Genomic DNA, 22,908 nt, shown 5'->3' on the forward strand with positions numbered 1-22,908 from the left:
TGTTGTTTTTTTTGCCGCAGCTGAAGAACAGACAATCTTTACAACGTGTTTAATTGTCTCGTGTTATAAACCTGCTGAATAACCACGTCTCTTTTATAGCAGACAAATGCTACAGCTTGGCTCAGTGAACTGGGGGAAACACGACCGTACCATTGGCTACATGAGCTGTTTGTTTCTGAATAGAAGTTTTAAAGCTCCAGTTTGGCTTCTTCACTCGCTGCCATCCTGGCTACTGAGACACAACTCAGATTTCTGGCAAATGACGGAGGCAGCCTGAGTGGATACGGGGGGGGAAGTGGAAACCATAGTAACTGTATCGAGAAAAGAAAGTTACGAATTCAGTCAACGAAGGAGGAAAAGTTTAGAAGACAACTCGAGACTGAAAAAAAAGAAATCTGTCCGTCTGAAGCCATTTCCATGAGATTCTGTGGAGGGGTGGGACGGGACCCAAAAATTAAACCATTTCATTTTTGGACCAGATATGGATACACAGGAACTTATGGTTTGTGCTTTTTGAGTAAAGCAATGGAGAAAGAAGATATTTCTCAATGGAACCCAGTAAGAATCTCTGATGCTCATACTTAGTGGTCACTGGAGGTACTGCAGGCAGAGTCAATTCCATGTCTTTTAAAAAAAAACACTGCTGATCATTTTAAACAGGTTTTCAGGTTTGTGGAGATTAATTAGTCTGTAAATTATCATCTCTATTTATACAAAATAAAAAGATATCGAGCTCATAATCCCAATCAACCTATCATTTATTTCCCATTATCAATTTATTGTTAAAGTTGCTCTAATAATCATTTATTCAGTACAGTGTAAACAAATTTAAAACTTGTCCATCAAAGGTTTTTTGTCCAAACATCTTTTTGTTTTTCATCCAAATATTCCCAAACCACAAGACATCATAAATCATATTAAACAGAAAAAAAAGATGAAAAGACCAATTTCCCAAACTAGTTTTTTTTGCATTTTTGGCACCAGAACAATTCAGCGATGGTGAGAACAGCTGCTGATTATTTTTCTTAATCGACTGATCCTTTCACTTCTACAAACCGGAAAGCTGAAATCACCGGGGAGCCCCTGAATCCTGGCTCCGGTTTCCAGCCGAGCGACTCGTCGGGAAAACACACACTGTAATTTTCTTGATATTCATAGCTTTGGTAATTTTCCATCAAGTGTTTACGTTACCGGGTCCAACCGCCGCACACTTCAATTTAAAACAGCACGCATGACGGCTGCCCAGTGGTTTGTGTCAACTCACCGAGACACAAATTTGACTGTGCAGTTTTTCCCGGTCGCTGACCACGATCATGCAATCTCTCGACAAACTTGGGGCTTTCAGCACCTTCTGCAGCACAAGTTTCAAAGTCCGGAGCAGAATCCTCCAGGATCTGAATGAATCAGTTCTCCTCTGATAAAGGTTTACACTTCGGAGGAGTCACTATTATTGCGACTCTACGCTTCAGCATGTTGAGTTTGAAATAAGAGGAGAACACTGAGTTTCAGCTTGATTTTGTCAGTGGAGGGATTGTAGACGTTTTTATAAATATTCCCTAAAAATTAAAAAGGATCAAAATATTTAATATTAGATTGTAAATGTTTGCAGAACACCCCCCCACAGAGATCGGCAGACACTTCACAGGCTTCTCCTGCTGGCGTGAACATCCCCACAACTACTGGGTTATAAAAACATCGTCCCAACTGTGTGCACAAAGGTTGTCAACTTCTCACACCGCTGAGCTTCGGCACTTTAAACCTCACACGCCGTTTACTTCCAAATCAAATGTGCTGCAGTGCGGAGCTAAAACAACAGTAAACAACAGAAGAAGAAAAGGAAAATCCCCCGTCTAAATACTCAGGGCCTCCTGCTGTACCGTGGGCAGATACTGGATCTTATCCTCCGATTAGATGGGGAAATTTAATTATTACTATCGTCCAGACACTGATAACGTGACGCCTCAGGTTTGAGGCAACGATTCAACTACCTGGTGAAGACACTGGGTTTTCTGGAACCTGCTGCTGTCCCACGATCGGACAAACGCAACCGACAGATGCATACTTTAAAACGTTTTTCTGCTTCTTGTAAATCAAGTCAACCGTATTTCTCAACTGGTTGTCGGGCGGAATTGTTTCGTAAATATCTAAAGGCTGCAAAGTGGTTTGTTTATCTGCGACCGCCTCTTGTAATCAGAACTCGAGAATGAAACACTGGCAAAAACCTGTCAATTCACATGTGGGTTTGACTCGTGAAAAGAAGAAGAGAACGTTTTCTTCCTCTTGCGACGCAATAATTCGTCATTATGGCAACTGAGAGGAAAAAGTGCAAGATAACAGCAATATCCTATTAAAAAAGGAGACCGATCAAATGGTTAAAAAGAAAAATCCTTTAGAGGGGAAATATGAGACTCACACACACAAGTATGGACACACAGAGGAAAAACACAATCAATTTCAATATGCTTTCAGTGAGTAAGCAACACTTGGTGAGCCTCGGAGAGAAAACTACATATTGCAGTTAAAATATGGAAATCACCGGCATTTTTCCCTGGGAGATGACTTGAGAATAACCCACTCAAGAGAAAAAAAAACCGCTTTGGCCGTTTACATTGTTTAGCATTGCGACACAAAAGCAGGCGTCAGAGAATGGGGTTGGTAAAGAACACACGAGGCGTTTCGTTTCAGTCTGTGTTGGGCATCGCAGAGACGCAGCGAGAATTATCTCCCGGGAGAAGATCGCACTCTGCACGCTGATCTTTGTCGGAGGCGTTAACGCACTTAGCTCGACTCGGGTCTTCTATCGACAGCGCAAGACGTTTCTCTCGAGGACGGACGGACATTAGCAGGTTTGGCGTTTTTGGTCGTTGAGGCCTCTGTTGTCCGCCAACCAAGAGAAAGTTGATGGGGAAGGCGCACGAGAACATGCACGGTTAGCTCACTTACGCATTCACCACTCAAGCCCGAGCTCAGGCTGGGAGACGACTCCACAAAAGAGCGGCTGAGTCTATCAGCCAGAGCTCACGCGCACCACATCAGTCAACAAGCCAATAGTGCGCCTGTATAGCGGTGCTGATGAAGGGATTTCCCCGCCGTGCCAAAGGGCAAACAAAAGACTCAGGCCAGTGAATAGAGATCCTGCATACTGTACTTTACTCTGCCTCTATCCATCCAATGCTTTTATCCTGAGATTAAGGGGTTTAGAGGAAGCGGAGGAAAGAATGTCGCTCCCTTCCAGCTACTAGCCCGATCGAGGCTCCTTCTCTTATTCAACAGATATTTCATTGTTTGAGAAACAAGCAGCTGTGAGGAAGCTGGAGTAAAAAAAAATAGGAAGGGGAGGGAGCTGAGTCTTAGAGAGCGACTGCCGACTTTGAACAGAGACTGTACTATCTGCAAGGATGAATGATAAATGGTTAAGCCGTTTCCATGTATATTTGATGTCGCCTTAGACCTAACGGCGCGTGGTGCTCGGAGCCCGAGGGCCCGAGAAACTCTGCACCGCCGACTCCTTTCTTCCGTCGATTCCGTTCCCCTACCTGGCTGCTCTCAGCTCGATTTGTTTGCACTCATGTTTCTCCCAGTCTGGGCCTTGGTTAACATTTAATTCTGCCTCGACAGATACAGGCAGGAGACTGTCAAAAAACGTGGGCCATCAAATAATGAAACGTGAATCAGCCGAGCCACCGGCGGATCGGCTACAGACAGCACACACCAAATACCGGGCCCCGGCCTCTTTAATGAGCTCTGAGCTGTCTGACTGAACACAGCCATGTCTCTCACCTCCCCGACACGGCTGGAACCGCCGGTTCTGTCGGCCAGGAAAAGCTCTGCGGCAGAAACAAAAAAGTTCCGTCCTGCTCAAAGTGCTTCTGATGCTCCAGGAGGCCTTAAATAAAACATGGAAATGAATCCTGACACGTTGCGCGGAGGTGTTTTTCGATTCAAGAGTAGCACAAGTTAGGGGCTGTCGTACAAGACGAGTAGCGGTGCAGCCGGCGCTGCAGTGAGGGCCAACAAGACAATCAATGACGAATTACATGACACCGGGGCTAATGTCCTTGATTAGTCTTGCTATGTGAACAAATGAAGCGAGGCCCTTGACAATCACAGGAGAGACAATGCAGCGCCAACCGCCGTTGATGCGTCAGGCGGCGGAGGAGCCGAGTCTCATTATATAAGCGCGCGGTCGGGAGAGACACTCGTACTTCAAAGACGCGCTTGAACCCCGTCGACTGACCTTCCCTTATTTATCTCGAACGAGACGATGTTGCAACAGCGAGGAACAGAATTTCAAATGTTCTGGGGAGACTTCCCGCACAGAAATCATTAATCCAGGCTTGACAAGTGAATTCTGAAAATGGCTGCACTTCATTCAGAACATGACCTCTGAATAATGAGTGAGAATGTGGACGAGATCGGATCGACCGCCATCAGAAATTAAAATGGTCGGGATTTTTCAGCCACATTAAGGCAACAACACATGAATTTGAAGTATTGATTAGTCTTTATTAATAAAGGTTATTAACTGATGAGTCTCCAGGATCATTTATGCTGCTGTGATGCTACTTTACTGTCACTGTCCAAAAATCTACGAGCGTCTTTTACGTTGTCAAGCAACACGTCAACTTGTCCTCAAGCTTTCAGAAGACGTGAACTAAATGAACGCAGAGTACGGACAGAAGGTTAAATCTGTTTCCTTATTTACCGTCGATCAACCTTCAGATAGTTCCTAGAAATCAAGCCAAGGTTTGTAAATTGTTTTTGTGTAAACGTCCAAAACAAAATGAACTTCAACTTCCAATTATACAGAACAGTGACACTCCCCCCCCCCCCCCCACCACTAATAAACGACTTCTATGATTTAATCGTTGTCAAATTGTTGTCGATCATTTAATCAACATTTTGTCCTTATTCTATCGCAAGTATTTTTAATCTTTTCCGCACCGAGCGCCCTCTCTTGTGTTTTCAGCCAGTTAATTAATTTGATTAATATAATGGACTCACCTCAGGTACTCTGGAGCAGAGGGTGAAAGAAAAGAGTACATCGCGCTGAGGGCGTTTAAATTAAGTGACAACACAAAGTCAAACAAAGCCCTCGAACTGGAAGTGTGTTGCATCAAAGGGAGGAAGACTTTAGGAGATGATTTTTAAATTAACTGACCTTTTGGAAAGGAATTGCTAATCTAGTCACATGAAACCGCAATTTATGAGGGGGGAAATGTTCATTTACTAGCAATGAGCATCTATCAATCATGGTGACAGAGGCGTACACCGGGGAGAGGAAGTGGGAGGAATTAAGGGAGGGGAGGAAGGTGCAGGAGAGGGAGAGTGTGCACTGAACTACGCCCCCTGATAAGGAGCGAGGGAGGGAGGGAGGTGAGGGAGACGGGGGGGGGGGGAGTCGGGAGCAGGAGGAGAAGGAGATCAAACAGTTTTAAATAGTAACAACCCCCAACACTAATGTTTCATAAAAAGTAAAGCTCCGGTGCACAAACAGAATCAATCACGTGCGGCTGGAGGCCTCATTTACGAGCCAAATGGAATCAGAGGTTGACCTTCCTGCCCTCGCAGCGTTCCACGGGTCTGTTCCAACAAAGCCATTTGTGTTCGCTTCAGACTAATTAGCTGAGTAATGAAAAAACCTTACATCTGATTAATGTGGTGGACACAGGGACGGCGGCAGAGTCGGGTTCAAACACAACCCTGGAATACGTAGCGCACTCTTAACGCACTCCATGTGATGTATGATGTTATGCGTCCACATACATATGCATCGGGTGAAAGAGGCGAGCGGGAAATGATGGAAATGGCTCATGGCGGATGTGTTTCTGAGAGCTCTGTAATTGTATTTTTACTTGGCAGTGAATGCCAAGTAAATGCCGAAAAAATCACTATCTATTTTCCTTAAGTGGTGGTTGATGACAAGATGAAAAACAGCCAAGGAAAGAAGCGGCACAAAGGGGACGCATCAGCCGCTCTCCTTCAAACGTGAAGAGCGCGGCGCTGAGCGCGGCGAGAGAGTCGCTCGGAGTGGGAAGCCTCGTTCTCGTGGTCGTCAAAAAGGGGCTTGAAAACACAACAAGAACCAAAATAACACAAACTTTGCACGGGCCCTCGACATAAACTTCCCGCGCTCCCTCTGGGATTGATCGACTCGTTCGAGGATGCTTTTCGCTAGCCTCATCCTGGTTTTTACTGGTTCTCCGTCCCTGGCTCGGCCCCATGCCTGTGCTCTGGGCTCGCACTTCAAACAGCCTAATGTCCTGTATGCTGCCGCCAACCGCCTGGTCAGGCCACAGCTCTCCGCCAGCCATCTTGCCTACTGTACAGCCAAGGCTAATATTCAACACTGAGGCAAAGAGTGTGAAAGGCTTAAAATGTGGAAGTGTGTGTGTGTGTGTGGAGAGGAGGAGCTCGTGTTGCCAAACAACTCACATTTCTCGAGTGCATCCATCGCAGCTCCCATTTCCGCCTGTTGGATGCTAGATTAGAAATATTTTTAAAAGGAGAGAGAGAGAGTGGGGGAGAGAGAGTGGGGGGGAGAGAGAGAGAGAGAGAAAAGGTCTTTAGCATATTCAAAATGTCCCTTTTCTGAAATTCTGTCAGAAAAAAAACAGGCCTAATATTGAGCGGATTATCAAAAGTGCTTTTTATTTGTGTTGAAAGAGCCCCTCTGCTTAACAATAACAGGTAACGCCGTGCACACATTTCAAAAAGGTAAGCCTATTGGCGGCTGTGTGCCGGGCACTGTTTACGCCCGGGATTCACAGTCCCCGCGTATACATTATGTGATCATAGCCCCACACTGGAGGTGGATGGGAGCTTAAGTCATGTAAATACAAAAACAGTAAGCTGTCAAAGATCCTATGGAAGGGACAAACTTATCGCTAGCTTAGAGCAGGAGAGAACGCTTTCAAGTAGGGGGGCTGCGGAGGGGATTTCCACATGTGGAGAGAGAGAGGGGAGATGTTTGATGGATTTAGGTTTCCTTTCTCGCAGGCTCAGCTGCAGCTTTATCGTCAACCCCCCAGCCCTGAAAAGGCCTTCGTGCGGAGATTCACTTTCTTCGCTCAACAAAAGCGAGAATGTGTGTGTGTGTGTGTGTGAGTGAGCACAACCAAAGGTTTAACACACAGACACACACACACACACACCTGTCCTGCGGTGAGCACACAATCCCAGGTAGACCCTAATGCAGCCCTAGGTGCAGTGTCGCCTCATCACAGACTCTTTCTTCTGCACAGAGTGATATTTCCATAACACAATTTACGTCAGATCAATAATGAATCGATTCATTTTCATTCTGCATAATGTCTCTCCCGATAGAATAGGCCAACAAGAGCTTAATTGCTATAATAAACACCATCAATAAAGCGCAGCCATTATTCTCGAGCCCATTAGCGGTGCACTGAGAGGGAGAGCGCCTTGTCCTGTTGTGTCTTGTTATATTGCACTGTCTTACTCACCTTGGGCCTTTGCCACAGCCGATTCGCTCCCCTTTGAAATACACGGCAACGGTGTAGGTGCGGGCGTGCGAGGGCCCCACTGTCTGCAGGGTCCTGCAAATTCAAAAAGACAGAAACATGGCGTGAGACGGAGGAGGAGGGCGGAGCTGAGAGAAAAAAACAGCAATAATACCCCAGAGAAAGGGCGCAAAGGACACTCAGGGACATTGTTCTTCAGAGAAATAACATTAAAAAAGGGGGGCGCAAAAGAAAAAAGGTTTTCAATCAGAACAAATATAATTCATCTCAAGCAGCAGGTTGAGGCGAGGGGAATAGCGCTTTGATTCACTAGTGTGCTTTCAGAGCGCACGAAGCAATCTGAGGGACACGCCGTATAAACAACTTTTAAAGCCTCCCCTACTCCCCACACCCATCACCGTCAGATACAAAGATCTGTGTGTGGTTTACAAAAAAAAAAACTAAATAAAAAGACATGTTGGGGGAGGAATAGAAATAAAAAGAATGACTTGTCTTTGAGGGACCCGCGAGCTTTTGGTGCGCTACAAGGGTAAACACTGAAAAGAGCTGAGGGGGGGGGGGGGGACCAGGAAAATCTAAGAGAGGGACGATGAGAGAATAAGACTTGTTTAACTTATAGATGTAGCTCATTTAAAGAGATGTGGGGGGGGGATATGAAGCCGTCAGTTTTCTGCTGGGACGCACGTACAAGACAGATGACAAAACTTGGGAGATGTTTGAAATGTTAACATTAGCATAAACATCTCAGACCCAAGCTGCGAGTCACCTAAATTATTCACGGACAATTTACTTATTTCAGGAGCGCAGTCAATTTTTAATGCATTGTGGTCACTTATGACACTTTATCAATAATTCAGCTCCCATTCTCACTTACAAATGAAGTGGCACGTCGCATGTTCGGAGCAAACAAGACTCCTGTGTGCCACGCTCTAGCCAAATCTCAACAGGGAGGACGTGTCACTTAGAATTATTGTGCTGCTACGATAACACAAAACGAGACAGGAGGAGTAGGAGAAAGAAATCTGTGAGTCTCTCGGGTTATCAAGTCGAAGGCTGCACACACAGATGGAAGTGTGCGAGGGCGTATAGGGTCTGTAGGGGCTGGAGCTCGCGCTAAAAAGCAGCTACTCACTGACTCAGGCCGTTCTCTGCACAATGTTAAAGTGCGTATATGTGTCGGCTCCCTGGTGGGTCCTATACACAGACCATATGCACAGCAGAGTGATGGTGCTGGGGTTGAGGTGTGGATCTGTCATCAGGCAGACGCGTCCACCAGGGAACCTTTAGCAGGGGGACGTGGGGCATTAGCTCCTTTAACTCCCTCCTCCCTCCTCCCTTCCCTGCCCCGGTCATTCCCTCTCTCCCTCTCTCCCTCCCTCTCTCTGTGTGACTCACACTCTCGTCTCACCCGGTGTTGTAAACAAATTCAGACGGACCCTTAAGACGGCCTGACGGACCTGACACCAGCAGCTGCCGCGTGAAATTCTATAAAAGCTGCAGGATTCTGGCTCATCGACCAGCAGGGGTCGGGTCATCTCATGGGGAGATCGGTGGCTACTCTGTATTTTCAACGAACGGGGACAAAGCAAATAACGACACTCAAGGGTGTGGCATCAAATTCATCTGTGGCTATAGTTGTGCAAGCGGCGGTGTATATTGTTTTTGCACGTGGGCCAAAATGTTGAAATTCAAGTGATCTGAGAGCTCCGTCGGTTCCTCGATCACGTCCTTGTGTGAAACAGAGTTTGAGGGAAGTGTTGATTGTGGTGTCAGATTTGTGCTGAGTCAAAACTCTCCCTCCGTCAGGCTGATGGACAAAATAATAAACAGAGGAGGGGGAGCTGACATTCAAATGAATACGTGGACGAGAGACAGGCGACTGATTAAATGTTCATTGTACATAAAACTGCTCCGTCTACAGCCGCCCCTGCACGTGGAGCCGATCTCCTCCCCCCCCCACCACCACCGCCCTCCGCCCTCTCTTTTTGTATCAGTGAAAATACTGTTTGTCAGTTTCCATGGTGACAAACGCAGCGCCTCCTGGCAGCTCTGAAAAGCATTCTGTCAAATAACACTTGCTCCTTGACCTTTTGTCAAATAGGTCTCTTTGGCCGTGTTTATTTATCACAACAACAGAGACCTTTACACGGCTATTCAAAATGTCCAGGGACCAATAACAAGGATAAAAGTCCAGTAAATAATGTTTTTTCCATTTCCTTTCTCTGAACGTGGACTGGAGCACATGTGACATTTAACTGAACCCATCGCCAACGTGGAGTTCTGGGTCATATACCGACGACGGGGACAAGTACACTCACAGTTTACACATGCAAGAGTGATAAAAATGGTGTATAAACATTTAGCTAATTAATAAATGGCTCAAATAGCTGTCTGTAAATAATGGAGTTTAATTGAATATAGCTAAATGTGCTGGATAAATGTTTTTTAAACACTGGTGAAGTAAATGAAAAGATACTTCACAGATAAACCAAGTTGGGAATCACTGTAGAGCATCATTGTTTGGGAGTAATGCAAATTAATAATCAGGTGTTTTGTATTTTTACATTATTCTTGCATTGATGTGACAAGGTGCCTGTTAGGTATTTAATTTACTGGATTATCCAAAACTGTCATTTCTTTTTTACTTTACGATATCACAGTTGACATTAATACGCAAAAACACAATTTCATTATGTAAAAAAGGGGCGTCACCTTGCCACCTTTACTTTCAAAAGGTGGCACAGACATACTTCAACCTCAATTTAGGGCACAGAAAGATTCACCGCTGACAGATAACGTTTTGGATTTTGACTTCCACAGACGTAGCAGCCGGGTCGGCTCAGAGCAGCGAGCGTCAGGGAGGCTCGGAGGGTTTTTGTGGAGTCTTACTTGTACAGCGGGATGTCGGGCTCCTTGCCCTCGGTTCTCAGGGTCAAACAGCACTGCTGCAGCTGAGACTTCGGGTCGTTCCAGTCCTGGTTCAGAATGAACTCCTGCAACACACACACACACGCAAACACACCACACAGTTAATCACACTCCCCTATTCCTCGGACTTCATTCAAAGAATCAGAGACACCAGAAATAAATAAAAAAAAACAGCTGCAGTTACAATCTCTATCTCCCCCGGTCGCTCATGCTTTTATTTCATTCCTGCCTTGACCCTCTCCGCCCCACCACTTGTTTTTGCTCTCACTTATTTGCTCTCGCTCTGACTGGCTCTCCATCCGTGTCTTCACGCTGAGTACAAATCACAGGCTACTTAAGACAAAAGCCAATCCCGGGCCAGAAATAAAGAGCGTCTGGGAGTCTCCCAGGTGTGCAGCCCTGATACATTTCTCTTATCCAAGAGGGACTTCTAAAAGCCCTTCCATTAACAGGGAAGCAGCCTTGTCATAAAAAGGCAGACTTTGAATCCAGAACTGTCTGCTCCTATTAATTTTCTACAAAGAGTGCTCCTGCTTCTGTTGCTCGCGCTCTTCTACACTCCAGCTTTACCGACCCCCCCTCCCCTCCCCCCCACAACCCCTCTATCTCTTGCTTCCGTGCTTTACTTCCCTTTTTCTCCTTCCCACTTTTCCTCACTCTGGGGGGCATCTTCACTCCTTTTGCCTCAGGCGGAGAAATTTGGGTGTTTTTGAAAAGGAGCGCAGCATATAGCCCCGGCGCTAGTACAAGCAATTTCGAGTGCATGGATGCATTGACACTGACACAAACCCTCTATATGCGTAATCACACAGTGCAGCGGGGAAAAAACTGCGAACATAAGGAAAGGAGCGTTTATGTCCCTGGTTTTTCCCTCTCTATTTCCATCCAAATTGGATGAAGCAGCACAGTGTGCAACGCTGTGGTTTCCAGAAGGCTATGTAAGGAGACATGCTGGCTGTTTCACAACTTTTCTCTTGGAAGTGGAAATTAGGTGCTCTCTTGCAGCGACCATGACGCAAAGCTCAGCTCCTCTAGAGCTGGGGATTCTCCCTGGAGAGGCACACCAAGACAGCAATTAGCATGGCATATCAGACCACTGCAGCAGCTTCACAAGGAGAGGTCCACGCTATGTGGATACTCGTGCATGAGCCTGTGTGTGTGTGTGAGAACACGTGCACGTTTAGGTATAAGAGTGTATGTAATAGATTGTGTCTTTTACCAAAGCAGTGATATTAATGGGAATACGCATTTAAGGCTCTTCTCTTTAAACTTGAACGAGTCAATGGCGCTCGAGAGTAAAAGACTCGTCCTTCCTCGCTCACATCTGGCCATGGAGTAAATCTATCCAACTCCTGGAAGTGGACGCCATCAACAGCCCAAGCACTACTTGGATCAATGGAAAAACCCTGACGACTAACGTCAACAACCCGACACTGTTGTGATTCCCATTAAAGATGACTAAAATAGCTATTTGAGCTGTCAGTGTGAGAGGCGTTCAAGGGCCGAGCACCACTTCAGGCCCTGCGTCGATGGTGGCACCATTAGGGTCCAGCCATTAGCTCCCTCCTCCTCATCATCATCTCCCCGGTTCTTTCTCTCGGAGGCGTCCAGCTCAGCGGCTCATTGATCAGGTGCGAGTGGTGAATAGCTATCAATAGGGACTCACCTTCAGTCGGGGGAAGAAGCAGACGTTCATGAAGGTGTGCACGAACTCCAGATCTTTATCTATGTAGAGCGCGGCGATGAAAGCTGCAGAGAGAAAAAGAGAAGAGAGAAAAGCGATAAAAAAAATGGCTGAGGACGTGCAGCGTCTTTTTCTGCTCTGCTAAACATTTGCCTGCCCCCCTGCTGAAACAAATAAAACATTAACCAAGACCAGGGGAAAAACCCAAATGTGATGTTAATGTAAACAACGGGAAGGGACGGCTCTGTCCACGTCCGTCTGTTTCCATCAAACAGGAAATTGGTACGGCATGGGGCCACGCAGAGTTCACAGAAACATCCAGCACAAGATAAAACTGTACGGGAAGCTGAACTGAGCGTAACTGGCGATCTGACTGAAGTGAAAAAAGATTGGAAATGTGAGCGGTAGGTGCTCGGTGTCATTTTCATCTCGTGGCTTTCCCTTTGTTTTGCTCCTCCATTAGCTGCCCGCTGCATTCACTCATCCCCGTGACTAAGACAGCGGGACACGAGAGAGGGATAATAGGTAATATTTCAGGGGGTCGGCGAGGGCCTGCTGCAGCCGCGGGGCACGGCTGCTCATATGCGGAAGCGCCGCTCTCATTTCCAGCGCTGACCCTCGTCCCCCTTCCCCGTGTCGCCAACTCTGCTCTGGCCTGAACTCTGAGGGATAATTTGAAAGGCAAATGATATGAAGCTCTGTGTTGTCCTTTAACCTTCAGTGTGTGTGTGTGTGAGAGAGATTCATGCATGACTCTGACTGTTGATGCAGACCTGGAACATATTAATGCTTTTCTCTGTCTCTCCCAGGATTTTCCCACTTTCTCTGCACTATTCCCTCATATTACCATCTTTGTCACTGCTAGCGCCCTCTATTGACCTAGTGTGGACAGTAATGAATCTCCTCTAATGCATGACCTCAGTCCCAGTAAGGCTCATGTGTGTTCCTCTGTTCATGTTCCTCTACTAACATCACCCGAGACGAGCACATAATGGAAATCTCTGCTAAGTTTTCCTTAGATTGCCTTTTATTTAAATAAAGGTAAAGTGATAAAGATAAACTACAAAGAGTAATTGTGTCTAAACTTATATATTTAATTTATATCTATTTCATTTTGGGGATTAGGAGACATTATTTATTCGAAATGGAGAATTGGAGAGTTGTCCTTAGTTTCTTTTAAAGCCGAACTAATCCTGGATTTTACTGAGACTAAGTTTTCATTGTGTAAAAGAGGAATAATATGCGTTTATGAAACCAGTTACTAATGGGAAATATATCACTCATTTGTCTCTGTAATATATAGGTGTAATGGATTTTTTACCAGTTTATATACAGAGATCCACATTTAACAAGTGAAATATAAACTTGTCAGTTGTCTCTCATCGTCAGAAATACTGTACATAATGGAAAAGCCTTTTCTTAATGAGGTAAAATATTTTAAATGTTCCTCTTCTGTAAATTATTATTACTCATATCTGCACATTTGCCAGGAAAGCAAAGACCGTGCTGACTGATTCGTAAACCGATGAATTCCCTTGTTACGGTGGAACGTGGTAAGAATGTTCTCGATGTCACCGTTTACCCAGAACAGGATGAGCGTGACTTCATACAGGGTAAAGAAGGAGTCGGCAGGTATCTGGGAACGGGCCGTGGATTTCTTTTTCCACGCGTCAGAGGAGAGAGATCCACCACCTGACGCTCCAGCTGGAGTCAGGAGAGCCACCAGATAATCCCCGACAGGCGTCCCACCCAGAGACACTGACAAATGGGTCTGACAACAAGACTGGAGGCGGCACAGGCAGTGACTGAAGTCGCTTCACAGTGAACGTGTCTCTGCAAACTTCACACCTGCCGCGGCACATTATTTTCATTCCAATATCACATACATCGTGTTCAATATGTTTGTAATATAGAAAATTAAACGAGACTTAATATTTGGCTGCGTCCTTAGAACATACTTCTTCTTTTTCTAAATTGAAATACATATTATTTCTTGCTAAATGTTATTTATTTTCTTTTTCTCACAGTTTCTGTCCACACTTATTTGTATCATATCGTTGGGGGTTAGGACAATGCAGATGATTGTTTCTTTACAAATATATTCCTTAATTTTCACAGTTGATATCGACAATTATTACGATAAATTAGAATTTGAAAAATTAATTATTTCAAGTTTAGAGAACTGAAAAAGAAAAAAACTAAACAATTTGAATTCCTGGCTCTAATTTGACATAACATTTTAATAATTTTAAAATGTTTTATTTTACCCTTTTCCTTTTTTATTTTTATGTTTGGCTAATGTGCGATCTTCACACTGCTTTTAATTGTTTCCTATTGTTTGCCTTCAATTATTTATTTTTAACTTGTAAAGCACTTTGTAAGTGTGTTTTGAAAAGTGCTTTACAAATCAAATTCATTATTATTATTATTATTAAAAGCAGATTTTCTCTCCTGAGTGAGTGGTTGTGGTTTTAAACTCTTCTTTACGGGTAAAGAATAAACACAGCAACCGTTTTACAAACCTGAGGAAGAACATTAAAACCATTGCTATTTGGTGAAAATCCTACTGGGATAATTATTGATATTGTCATCGCTCAGCTCTAACTGAACCTATTTTCAGTGTCTTATTCTGATCCAAAGAAGCAAGCAGGACACCACCAGTAGATTATTAGACGTGGCAACTGCAGCCGATGGAATAAAAAGAAGAGAAGAAGTAGCTCCTGTGACACTGAGCGCACAGGGAGCATCATCCCGTGTCTTCAGCAGCGACGTGACAGTGTTTGACATTTAACACAAAGAGAGCAAAGAAATCAATGACGGCACTTAACGTTGACTTCTGTAAACTGCACATTCAGGAGTGAGATATGAAAAATGTGGAGGAGGGAGTCTATAAATGTCTATAAGGATAATTTTTTCTCTTTCTTCTTCGCTTTATAATTTCTGCAAACGAATCAAAAGAACTGTGCACATACATTCCAACAAGTCAGCCAGCGTCTTGGTCCTCAGTGCCACGGGTCGCTTGGTCTTGTCGTTGGTGATGGCGAACTCCTGCATGCCCAGCTCCTCCGCCACTTTGGCCTGCGTGCGGTTGTTCACCAGCGAACTGCGGAGCAGCTACGGACCAAAGAGGACGGCAGACGTCAGAATCGTACTCAAGGTGCGAACGCGTAGCCGCAGAAGCACTTCAAACAGATGCACGCTTACACGGAAAGACACAGAGGTACACAAAAACATCGGAATACGGCCCCACGTGGAATAATTCATCAAAGACAGAATGGTAATGCAGAGTAAATGTTTCAGGGAGATTGCACGTTGCTCTGTTAAATATTGCATTGTGACTGGAGGCTGAGCGGATGACAACATGTTAGACTGGGTGAGGTACATTTACGTCTCTAAAAGGGAAAAACACAAACATGTTAAATATAGCTGCGAGATGAGTAAAAGAGCAAATGGAAGCAGGATGACTGACTGGCTCTGGCTTGCTGTGATGTGCCCTCCTTAACAGTGCACACGCCATCGCAATCAGAGCGCACACACAAGCGCACACACACACACACACACGCACACACTAGTTGAATGAGCACTTTTTCCCCGATTTGAAATCCATTTCAGATGTACCTCCATCTTGGCTCTTGGGCATAGGCAGCGCTGAAGCTTTCAGGCTCTCAACGAACGCTTGATGGAAGCTTTTATACAACTAACATCAAGGCTTCCATCTATAAGGAACATCCAGGAATAAGCATCTGACTGCAGAGGTTCTTATTCAGTTTGAGACCCGTTCAATCCCTCCAGCCTTGAGTAGGCGCTCCTCTAAGGAGAAGTGCTGATGGTCGAATGAAAAGAGGGAGCTGTAACGCCGTTTGACGCCGTCAGAAAATACGCTTACATGTTCACAGTGTGATCATTTGCTTTGTACCTGTGTTAAAAGCCACGCGCGCACACACACACACAACATTATTTTTCACACACTTGACAGCTCCAGCAAAGATCTGCCGACAAAGATGTGTGATTGAAAACCACTGAACAATTTCGTCTCATGACAATGCCCATCACAAGGAAGTACAGTAAACACAGAGGCGCAGTGTGGGGTGAGGAGTTGTTTTGTGGAAACGAGCAAAAGAGGAGAAAAGGGGGGGGGGGGGGGGGGGGGGGGGGTGAGTACATGGCTGCCACTTGGAGATTCAAAGATTGATGGGAGGAAGGATAAAAAAAAAATAAAAAGCTTCCACGCACACAATCCAGACTTAATTTCATGTAAACCTAAGAAGCAGTGAGCCGAGGCACGGAAACAGAGGAAATACGAAACGCACATGCGTGGATGCAAACTGTGCAAAAGTCCACGTATGTGGGAGGGAAAGAAGCCTGTGAGGAGTAGGGTTGTTAATCAAAATCTGAAATAGTTTCCTTCCTCACAGCGAATATAAGCATCACCGCAGGAGCCTTGTTAACATTACATTTAACTCCGGAGGAAACGCTACACGGCTCTGACAGCTCCTGACATTAGCCCACAGTTAGCGAGCAGCTACGCCAAACTCCAGTCGACGCCACAACAAAATCCCTAAAGCTCAACGGTGGAAATGTGGCTAACAGATGATCGAAAACAATTTGAATTTTGTATATTATATACGATATACAATATTCTAATTTGTCTGTTATCATCCATAAAGTTGTTACCATCCACGCATACAGTCAGACGTCATAGTTGTAGACAGAATGAATTTGATGGGAAACGCTGATGTGGGTAAGGTTTTATTAATTATGTGATTTTGTTAGACACATTGTTTGCACATTGTTATATATATATATATATATATATATATATATATATATATATATATATATATATATATATATATATATATAGAACTGTTAAAAGTTAATGTCCAATTTGCCAAAGCAATAAAAAAGCCGACCGGCGTCATCGGTTCTGGCAACGTTTAGGCACAAATATTGTTTTAAAAGTATGGATCTTACCGTTAAATGTCCTTCATGGTGATCAGGGAAGTGGATGAAAAGGTATTCTGTGGCCACCAGCTGCATGATGGAGTCTCCCAGGAACTCCATCCTCTGGTTGTGACCCCTGGAAAAGATGGAGGGATGGATAAAGTTAAAGAGGTAAAAGGATGAGTAAGAAAAACACAGGTTACAGAAGGACTTGAAACAGAAGGGGTGAAGTAGGAGGGCAGGGGGAAATGGGTGTAGAGGCCGGGGACAGGCAGGGTTTCACTTACGCAACCACACATCAGTGGGTCATGAAAGGACCCGCGCTCTCCTGACAAATCTACGGGGCTTTTAGTCTTTTAAGAGAAACAGTGAAGCCGGCTGATGTACATTTCATGGGCGGCCTCTGGGACACGGCTGCACTGACAGGCTGCGTGACAACTCGGGGGCCGCCTCAAGTACCGGCCCCCTTTTGAAGAAAACGTCGAGCTTTGATTGCAAATTCAAATATAAATGGGAAAAATACACGCTTTAAAAGAAACCTCGGGTGCACCTGCAGGAGTGCCTGTCGAGCTCCTAAGCCCGTGACAAGCAGGAGGCGTGCACCCGGGTTTAGAGAAGAACTTTCAACCTTCTAACAATTCCTAGAGAAGCTAATAGCAGGACTGTGGTACTGTACGTCAGCTTCCTGCCTCTCTCGCCATCACTGAAAGGCAGCGAGCATACTGTGGCTCCATGCACAGAGCTAGACAGGGCAGCAGGAGCGGAGGGGGGGGTGGTGCGCTACTGCTGCTGCTGTAATGGTCATTAATTAAACAGAATTATAGATTAGCATTGCAGAAGGGGGCTGGTGCCGTGCCAGGCAGGAAGTGTGGGGGGGCGTAAGTAAGTGCCATACAAGCAGCGAGGTATAGACAGCAGCTGAGCACACATCCATCTATAGAAAGCAGCTCTTCACAGGGGAGGAAAAGTTTGAAGATGAGAGGGAGAAGGATGCAGAGGCAGAAGACGAGAGGGGGGCGGCCGACATCAAAGAGAGAGAAAGGTCAAAGTTTATTGTCCGATTCGCGGCGCCGCTACCTTTTTATGAGCTGCGGCGGATCTGAGCCAAAGAGATTCGAGTTAAAGACTCAGTGAAAGAGCAGTTTGAGCGTCTTCAACGGGGCTGAGCTGTCAGTCCATCTTCAATTCAGTCCGTTTGATGGAGACAACAAGAGCGGAACTAAAAACTAATTAATCCTCATCCCTTAAACCAAATCATCACTTTTGTACAAAAGCTTTTTCGCCGAAAAAAAAAAAAAATCTCCAACTCAAGATATTGGTCAATAGCTTTGCCTAAAAGATTATTTTCTATTATTTAGTTTTTTTTTAAAATATCCACCAATTACACACTCAAGGTGACATTTTCAAAATTTCATATTTTTCTCATGACCAACACTTTGGATTCCAAAGATTTTTTATTTAATACAAAACATTTAAGAAAAACACAGCACAGCAGCTGTTTCGCATTTTTGCTGCGTAAATAACCAATTTTCAACACTTTTAATTCCTATTCTGCAAATGGACAAATCAATTTAGCGACTGCAGGTGTTTGCAGGGACAGAGAATAAGTACGAATTTAAATAACTACTTTATACTTCACGGCTGGGCTGAAAGACCCAGGATTGAGCTTCATTAGGAGGAAGGGGACGTCAAGGAACGCTGCCTGATGCACAGTCCCACATTAAAAATAATCACAGAGCTTCTTAATGGAAAGAATCTGCCACAACACATGAGAGCGTGAAGAGCTGAGGAAGAGGAGCTGAGGAAGAGGAGGCAAGAGCAGAGGGACAGAGGAGAGAGGTGCAGGCTGGACGTCAACGGGTTTGCTGCGGATTTGATCAGAATCTAGCAGATACGCCGTACGGGAGCCGGGGAAGGGGGTTTGCCAGGGAGCTCGTGCTGCGTAGAAACAGATTGAGAAGGTGTGGGGAGAGCTAATTTCACGTCCAATAGGAGGCAGAGCGGGAGATGGAACAGTCGAGTGACAGTGAGAGACGAAAGGAAAAAATAGAGGAGATAGAGGGGGGAAGAGGAGAGATAGAGCGGGTCAAAGAGGAACGCGTCGCTGTGTGAAGCAGCACAAAGAGCCATCCCTTATTCACTTCAACAGCAATGCTCCAGTAAGGTGGGGGAAATTGAAGTAAAGTGTGGAGCCGAGGTCTTTATTCTCCTTTGACTTTGATCTAAAATACCTTTAACAGCATCTGTGAAGAGGCAGCGACGGGCCGCCCGCTCCAAAAGTGGGGAGCTCTCCATTTTGTGAGGCAATTTCTCCCTCTCGCCTTCTTAGGGAAATTATGTCCTTGTTTCAAATGTGCGCGCTTGTGCAAGGTTCAAAAAAGTGTAAACCGCAGCTACTTTGGACAAAATTGTAACTGCGGAGGACAAGTGGAGCCGTGACCCCGGACTCCGTGATTGTCTCATTTCAGGAGCAAAACTCCACCGCAAACGGATGTTCCGGGAATAAATGTTGCCAACAACAAAAGATCAACATGAATTCAAAAAAGGTACTTTTGTGATAATGGAATCTCAGGGTCTCTTTTATAAATAATGCACAAAACAGAAAATGAGTTTTTTCCTGCAAGAGGAAAAATATTCCCTCGGATTTAAAGTTTTAGTGCGAATGACATGAAATCTTTACAGACACGATATTTAATCCACCGCCGGAACTCAAAAGTCAGACTTTTCTTCCAACAGCAAATTAGTTGAGATATTTCACCACAGTTACTCGGAATCACCAGATCGAGTATAGACCCGATAATGGATAACGTCTATTTCTACCTTTCCACAAGTGGCACGTTACCAATTTTAAAATCCACTTTTTCTACAGGAAACCACAACAAACTCTGAGCTGCAACACCAAAAGAAAATGGGAAACTTCCTATTTGCACATAAATGTTGTTTTTTTACGTATTTTCATTTCGGTGCCCCCTAAAATCCAGCTAATGGAATTTAATTGCATGTATATTTTTCAAATGACCACTTTCAAGGCCGCATAACGAAACACACTTTGATTCCACAAACAACACTGAGCATGAAGCGAAGTGGACACTTTTACACAAATGGTGCAATTCTTGCAACACCCAGCGTTTCCTCTGTGAGAGGAGAAGCAGCAGCAGCAGCCCGGTGCCTGGGGGCCACAGCTCTCCGTTTGTGCTGTCGGAAGGAGGCCGACGTTCTCCACCTCTCGCAGGGTCAACTCCCGTCCTTGCTTCTTGTGCCGTCCTCCTCTCGGTCACTTTGTCCTCTACTCCGGCACAAAGTGTTGGGCTAAAGGTCAACCCGGTTCCTGTCTCCTCATTTGCTGCCCGCCTTATTGTCCGACCTTGCTTTTCGTTATCCCACCTCGTTCTTCTTTCCGTCACGACAGAGCGACCTACTTTTATTTCACCTTTGGTCCTCGCGGGCAAACCGTTGCCAAGCTCCATCTTCAAGTCAGTCGGCTCTATTTGGGTCAACCTGCCTTTGGCCACTAATGAGCTAATGAACATCAATTACCCTGGAAATGTGAAAATGATCTCTTTGTTTTTGCTTCAGGAAAATTAACAAAACAAATGTGGATACATAAAAAACTAATTAGGTTAAACTTCGAAGTACGAAGTTAAGCTATTGGACGTGATGCAGCCATGTTGGAAAATATCATCGGCATCAACCTTGAGAAGAAACACCTCAAAGTAAAGCTCCGTGGCAGACGAACCTCTGGACCTCTTGTCGATTCCACTGACCATGAGTGAGGAGAGGTTTGACATTTAAGTGATGGATTAGAGCAAACACAGCACTGTACTGTATGTGTGTATGTGCAAGACACACACAACCGCAGACACACACACACACAAGGCAATGTCCTTGTGGCAAAACTAAGCAAGCAATTACGGACTGCAGGCTGCCAATAGGATATCAGAGGTGCGCTGCCAAGACTAATTTGCTTCAGCTGTCAAACTCACTATTGTGTTGTGTTGTAAAGCTCAGAAGTGAGTTAAGCTTCCATTGCAGATAATCCTCTCATTCTCAGAATCAGAAACACCTCAAATTGGAGTGAACAGTCTCATTAGTGAAAACATGTTCATATAAAAAAATAGCCGTCTTCTTTTATAAAACTCGCCATCGTCGAGCAAGGTTGCCGCTCGCTCTCTGATCAATTCTAAGTCGTCTCGGCAGAAGTTTTGCAACTTTACAGGCTATCGAACAAATGTCATAGCAGAAACATTTTCCAGTATCAGTGCTAAAGCTCCACAGCAACACTGTGACATGCTGCAGGGAACAGAGCAACAAAACTAAATCTAAATCTCCCCCTGCAGAGTGTATTGGGGCAGTTTATGAACAGTACATAGCAAAGTGTGTCCCAATTCAGGGGCTGCATCCTTCAGAGGACTCACAAGTAGTCGGCTGAGGGCGAGACCCAATTCGACTGGTGGTATACGGAGGATTTCCTGTTAACGTCACCAGGTTGTGCCGCTTGTGCTGTTGCATCATTAGCTACTTTGATCGGTTGTACTTGCTGCAGCTCAAGCACCTTGCGTAGCTCGCTGATTAGCCCCGTCGCCGGCGTGCGATGACTCGTCGGGCACATTTTGAAGAGCCTGTAAAATCGGACAGCGCAGTTGCTCCGCCGTGACGCAAGAATTACATTGTTTCACCCACAAAAAATGGAATATACACGAGCACTCGAAGCTGCCCTGAGCACAGACGGCGTGTGGAAATATGGCAAAGTAACAACTGCATTACTCTTCAACAACTACAGATCTGCGGTGGCCCAGCGGTTAGCGTTCCACCCAAGGGAGGCAGCGGAGGAGGGACCGCAGATGCACGTCATATTAAATTCGTTGGATTTTTGGGAAAATAGGGACAGCGATCAGTCTTCAAATGCCTCCTCAGTGGGACACGGCTGCCGTCTCCATTAAATCTGGACTAAACAAGTGAGAATCCAGGATTTCACAGGAAGGGGTGAAGCTTGACAACGGGAGAAAGTAAACTGTCAAATAAGAGATGTGGCTGCAATGAATGAAAAAAAATATAAACATCCAGCCCTGGACAACCCAGTGAATCAAAACCCCATCTCCCAGGGGGCAGTGGGGTTATGGCCTCACAGCTACAGACAGACTACAGATACGGTGACTTCAGAGTCCCCTGGGCCCCCCCCCTCTCTGTCAGCTGTGAGGCCCTTGGATTAAACACACGGCAGAAGAAACAGTGAGAGAGGCTTTTTTTCCACCAAGGTAATTTAAACATGACAGTGAAGACATGGCTTCTCATACAGGAAGTGACTGTAAGAGGAGCTGTAGGCTGCAGGGGGTAAATGTGATGATGTGGGAGGAGGAGGAGGCGGCAGAAACAACAATTTAAAAAGCCTCATGATAAAACTCCCAGCATCTCAGATCACATTATTAACTATAAGGCACCGTTTCCTTATCACCTCTTCGGGGAGCTACGGACAACGTCTGGCTTCTCCTGCAGCATCCCTGCAAATTGCATCTGGCCAACTAGCGCCTCACTTTGCATTTTTATTGGCTGCAACTCTATTAGCAAACAAACAAGCTGCGACTGTACTTACAGGGTGAGGTGGTTGAAGCCCACGGTCCTCAAGGTGAAAGCTCTGGCCAGCAGACGCACGTGTGTGAACAGCACTCCGATGGCGTCCTCGAAGCTGGTCAGTTTCTGCAGGACGGGAGACGTCTCGATTAGCTGCCTGTCCGTCTGAGGCTCCTGGACCTGGACAAGACGGAACAATGAAGACGTCAAACATCAGCAACATGGGACCAGGTTCCCTTAACGACCAGGGTTATTGGGTAGGATGAGATTGTGCAATACGCTGGTGTCCATATACTTTTG

The 22,908-nt window shown here is 45.3% G+C and overlaps 1 protein-coding gene across 1 annotated transcript in view; it reads right to left on the bottom strand.

The window, feature by feature from the left end:
- drosha (drosha ribonuclease III) overlaps positions 1-22,908 on the bottom strand; it is a 79,357-nt gene that overhangs the window by 640 nt on the left and 55,809 nt on the right. The window contains exons 25-31 of the mRNA XM_034572023.1: positions 22,631-22,788; positions 17,071-17,176; positions 15,069-15,210; positions 12,079-12,161; positions 10,374-10,477; positions 7,467-7,559; positions 6,436-6,482 (exon numbers count right to left, since the gene is read on the bottom strand). Coding sequence (XP_034427914.1) covers positions 6,436-6,482; positions 7,467-7,559; positions 10,374-10,477; positions 12,079-12,161; positions 15,069-15,210; positions 17,071-17,176; positions 22,631-22,788 — 733 coding nt within the window. The remainder of the gene's footprint in view (positions 1-6,435; positions 6,483-7,466; positions 7,560-10,373; positions 10,478-12,078; positions 12,162-15,068; positions 15,211-17,070; positions 17,177-22,630; positions 22,789-22,908) is intronic.

Source organism: Hippoglossus hippoglossus, chromosome 20, assembly GCF_009819705.1.
Source record: "Hippoglossus hippoglossus isolate fHipHip1 chromosome 20, fHipHip1.pri, whole genome shotgun sequence".
Taxonomy (NCBI): domain Eukaryota; kingdom Metazoa; phylum Chordata; class Actinopteri; order Pleuronectiformes; family Pleuronectidae; genus Hippoglossus; species Hippoglossus hippoglossus.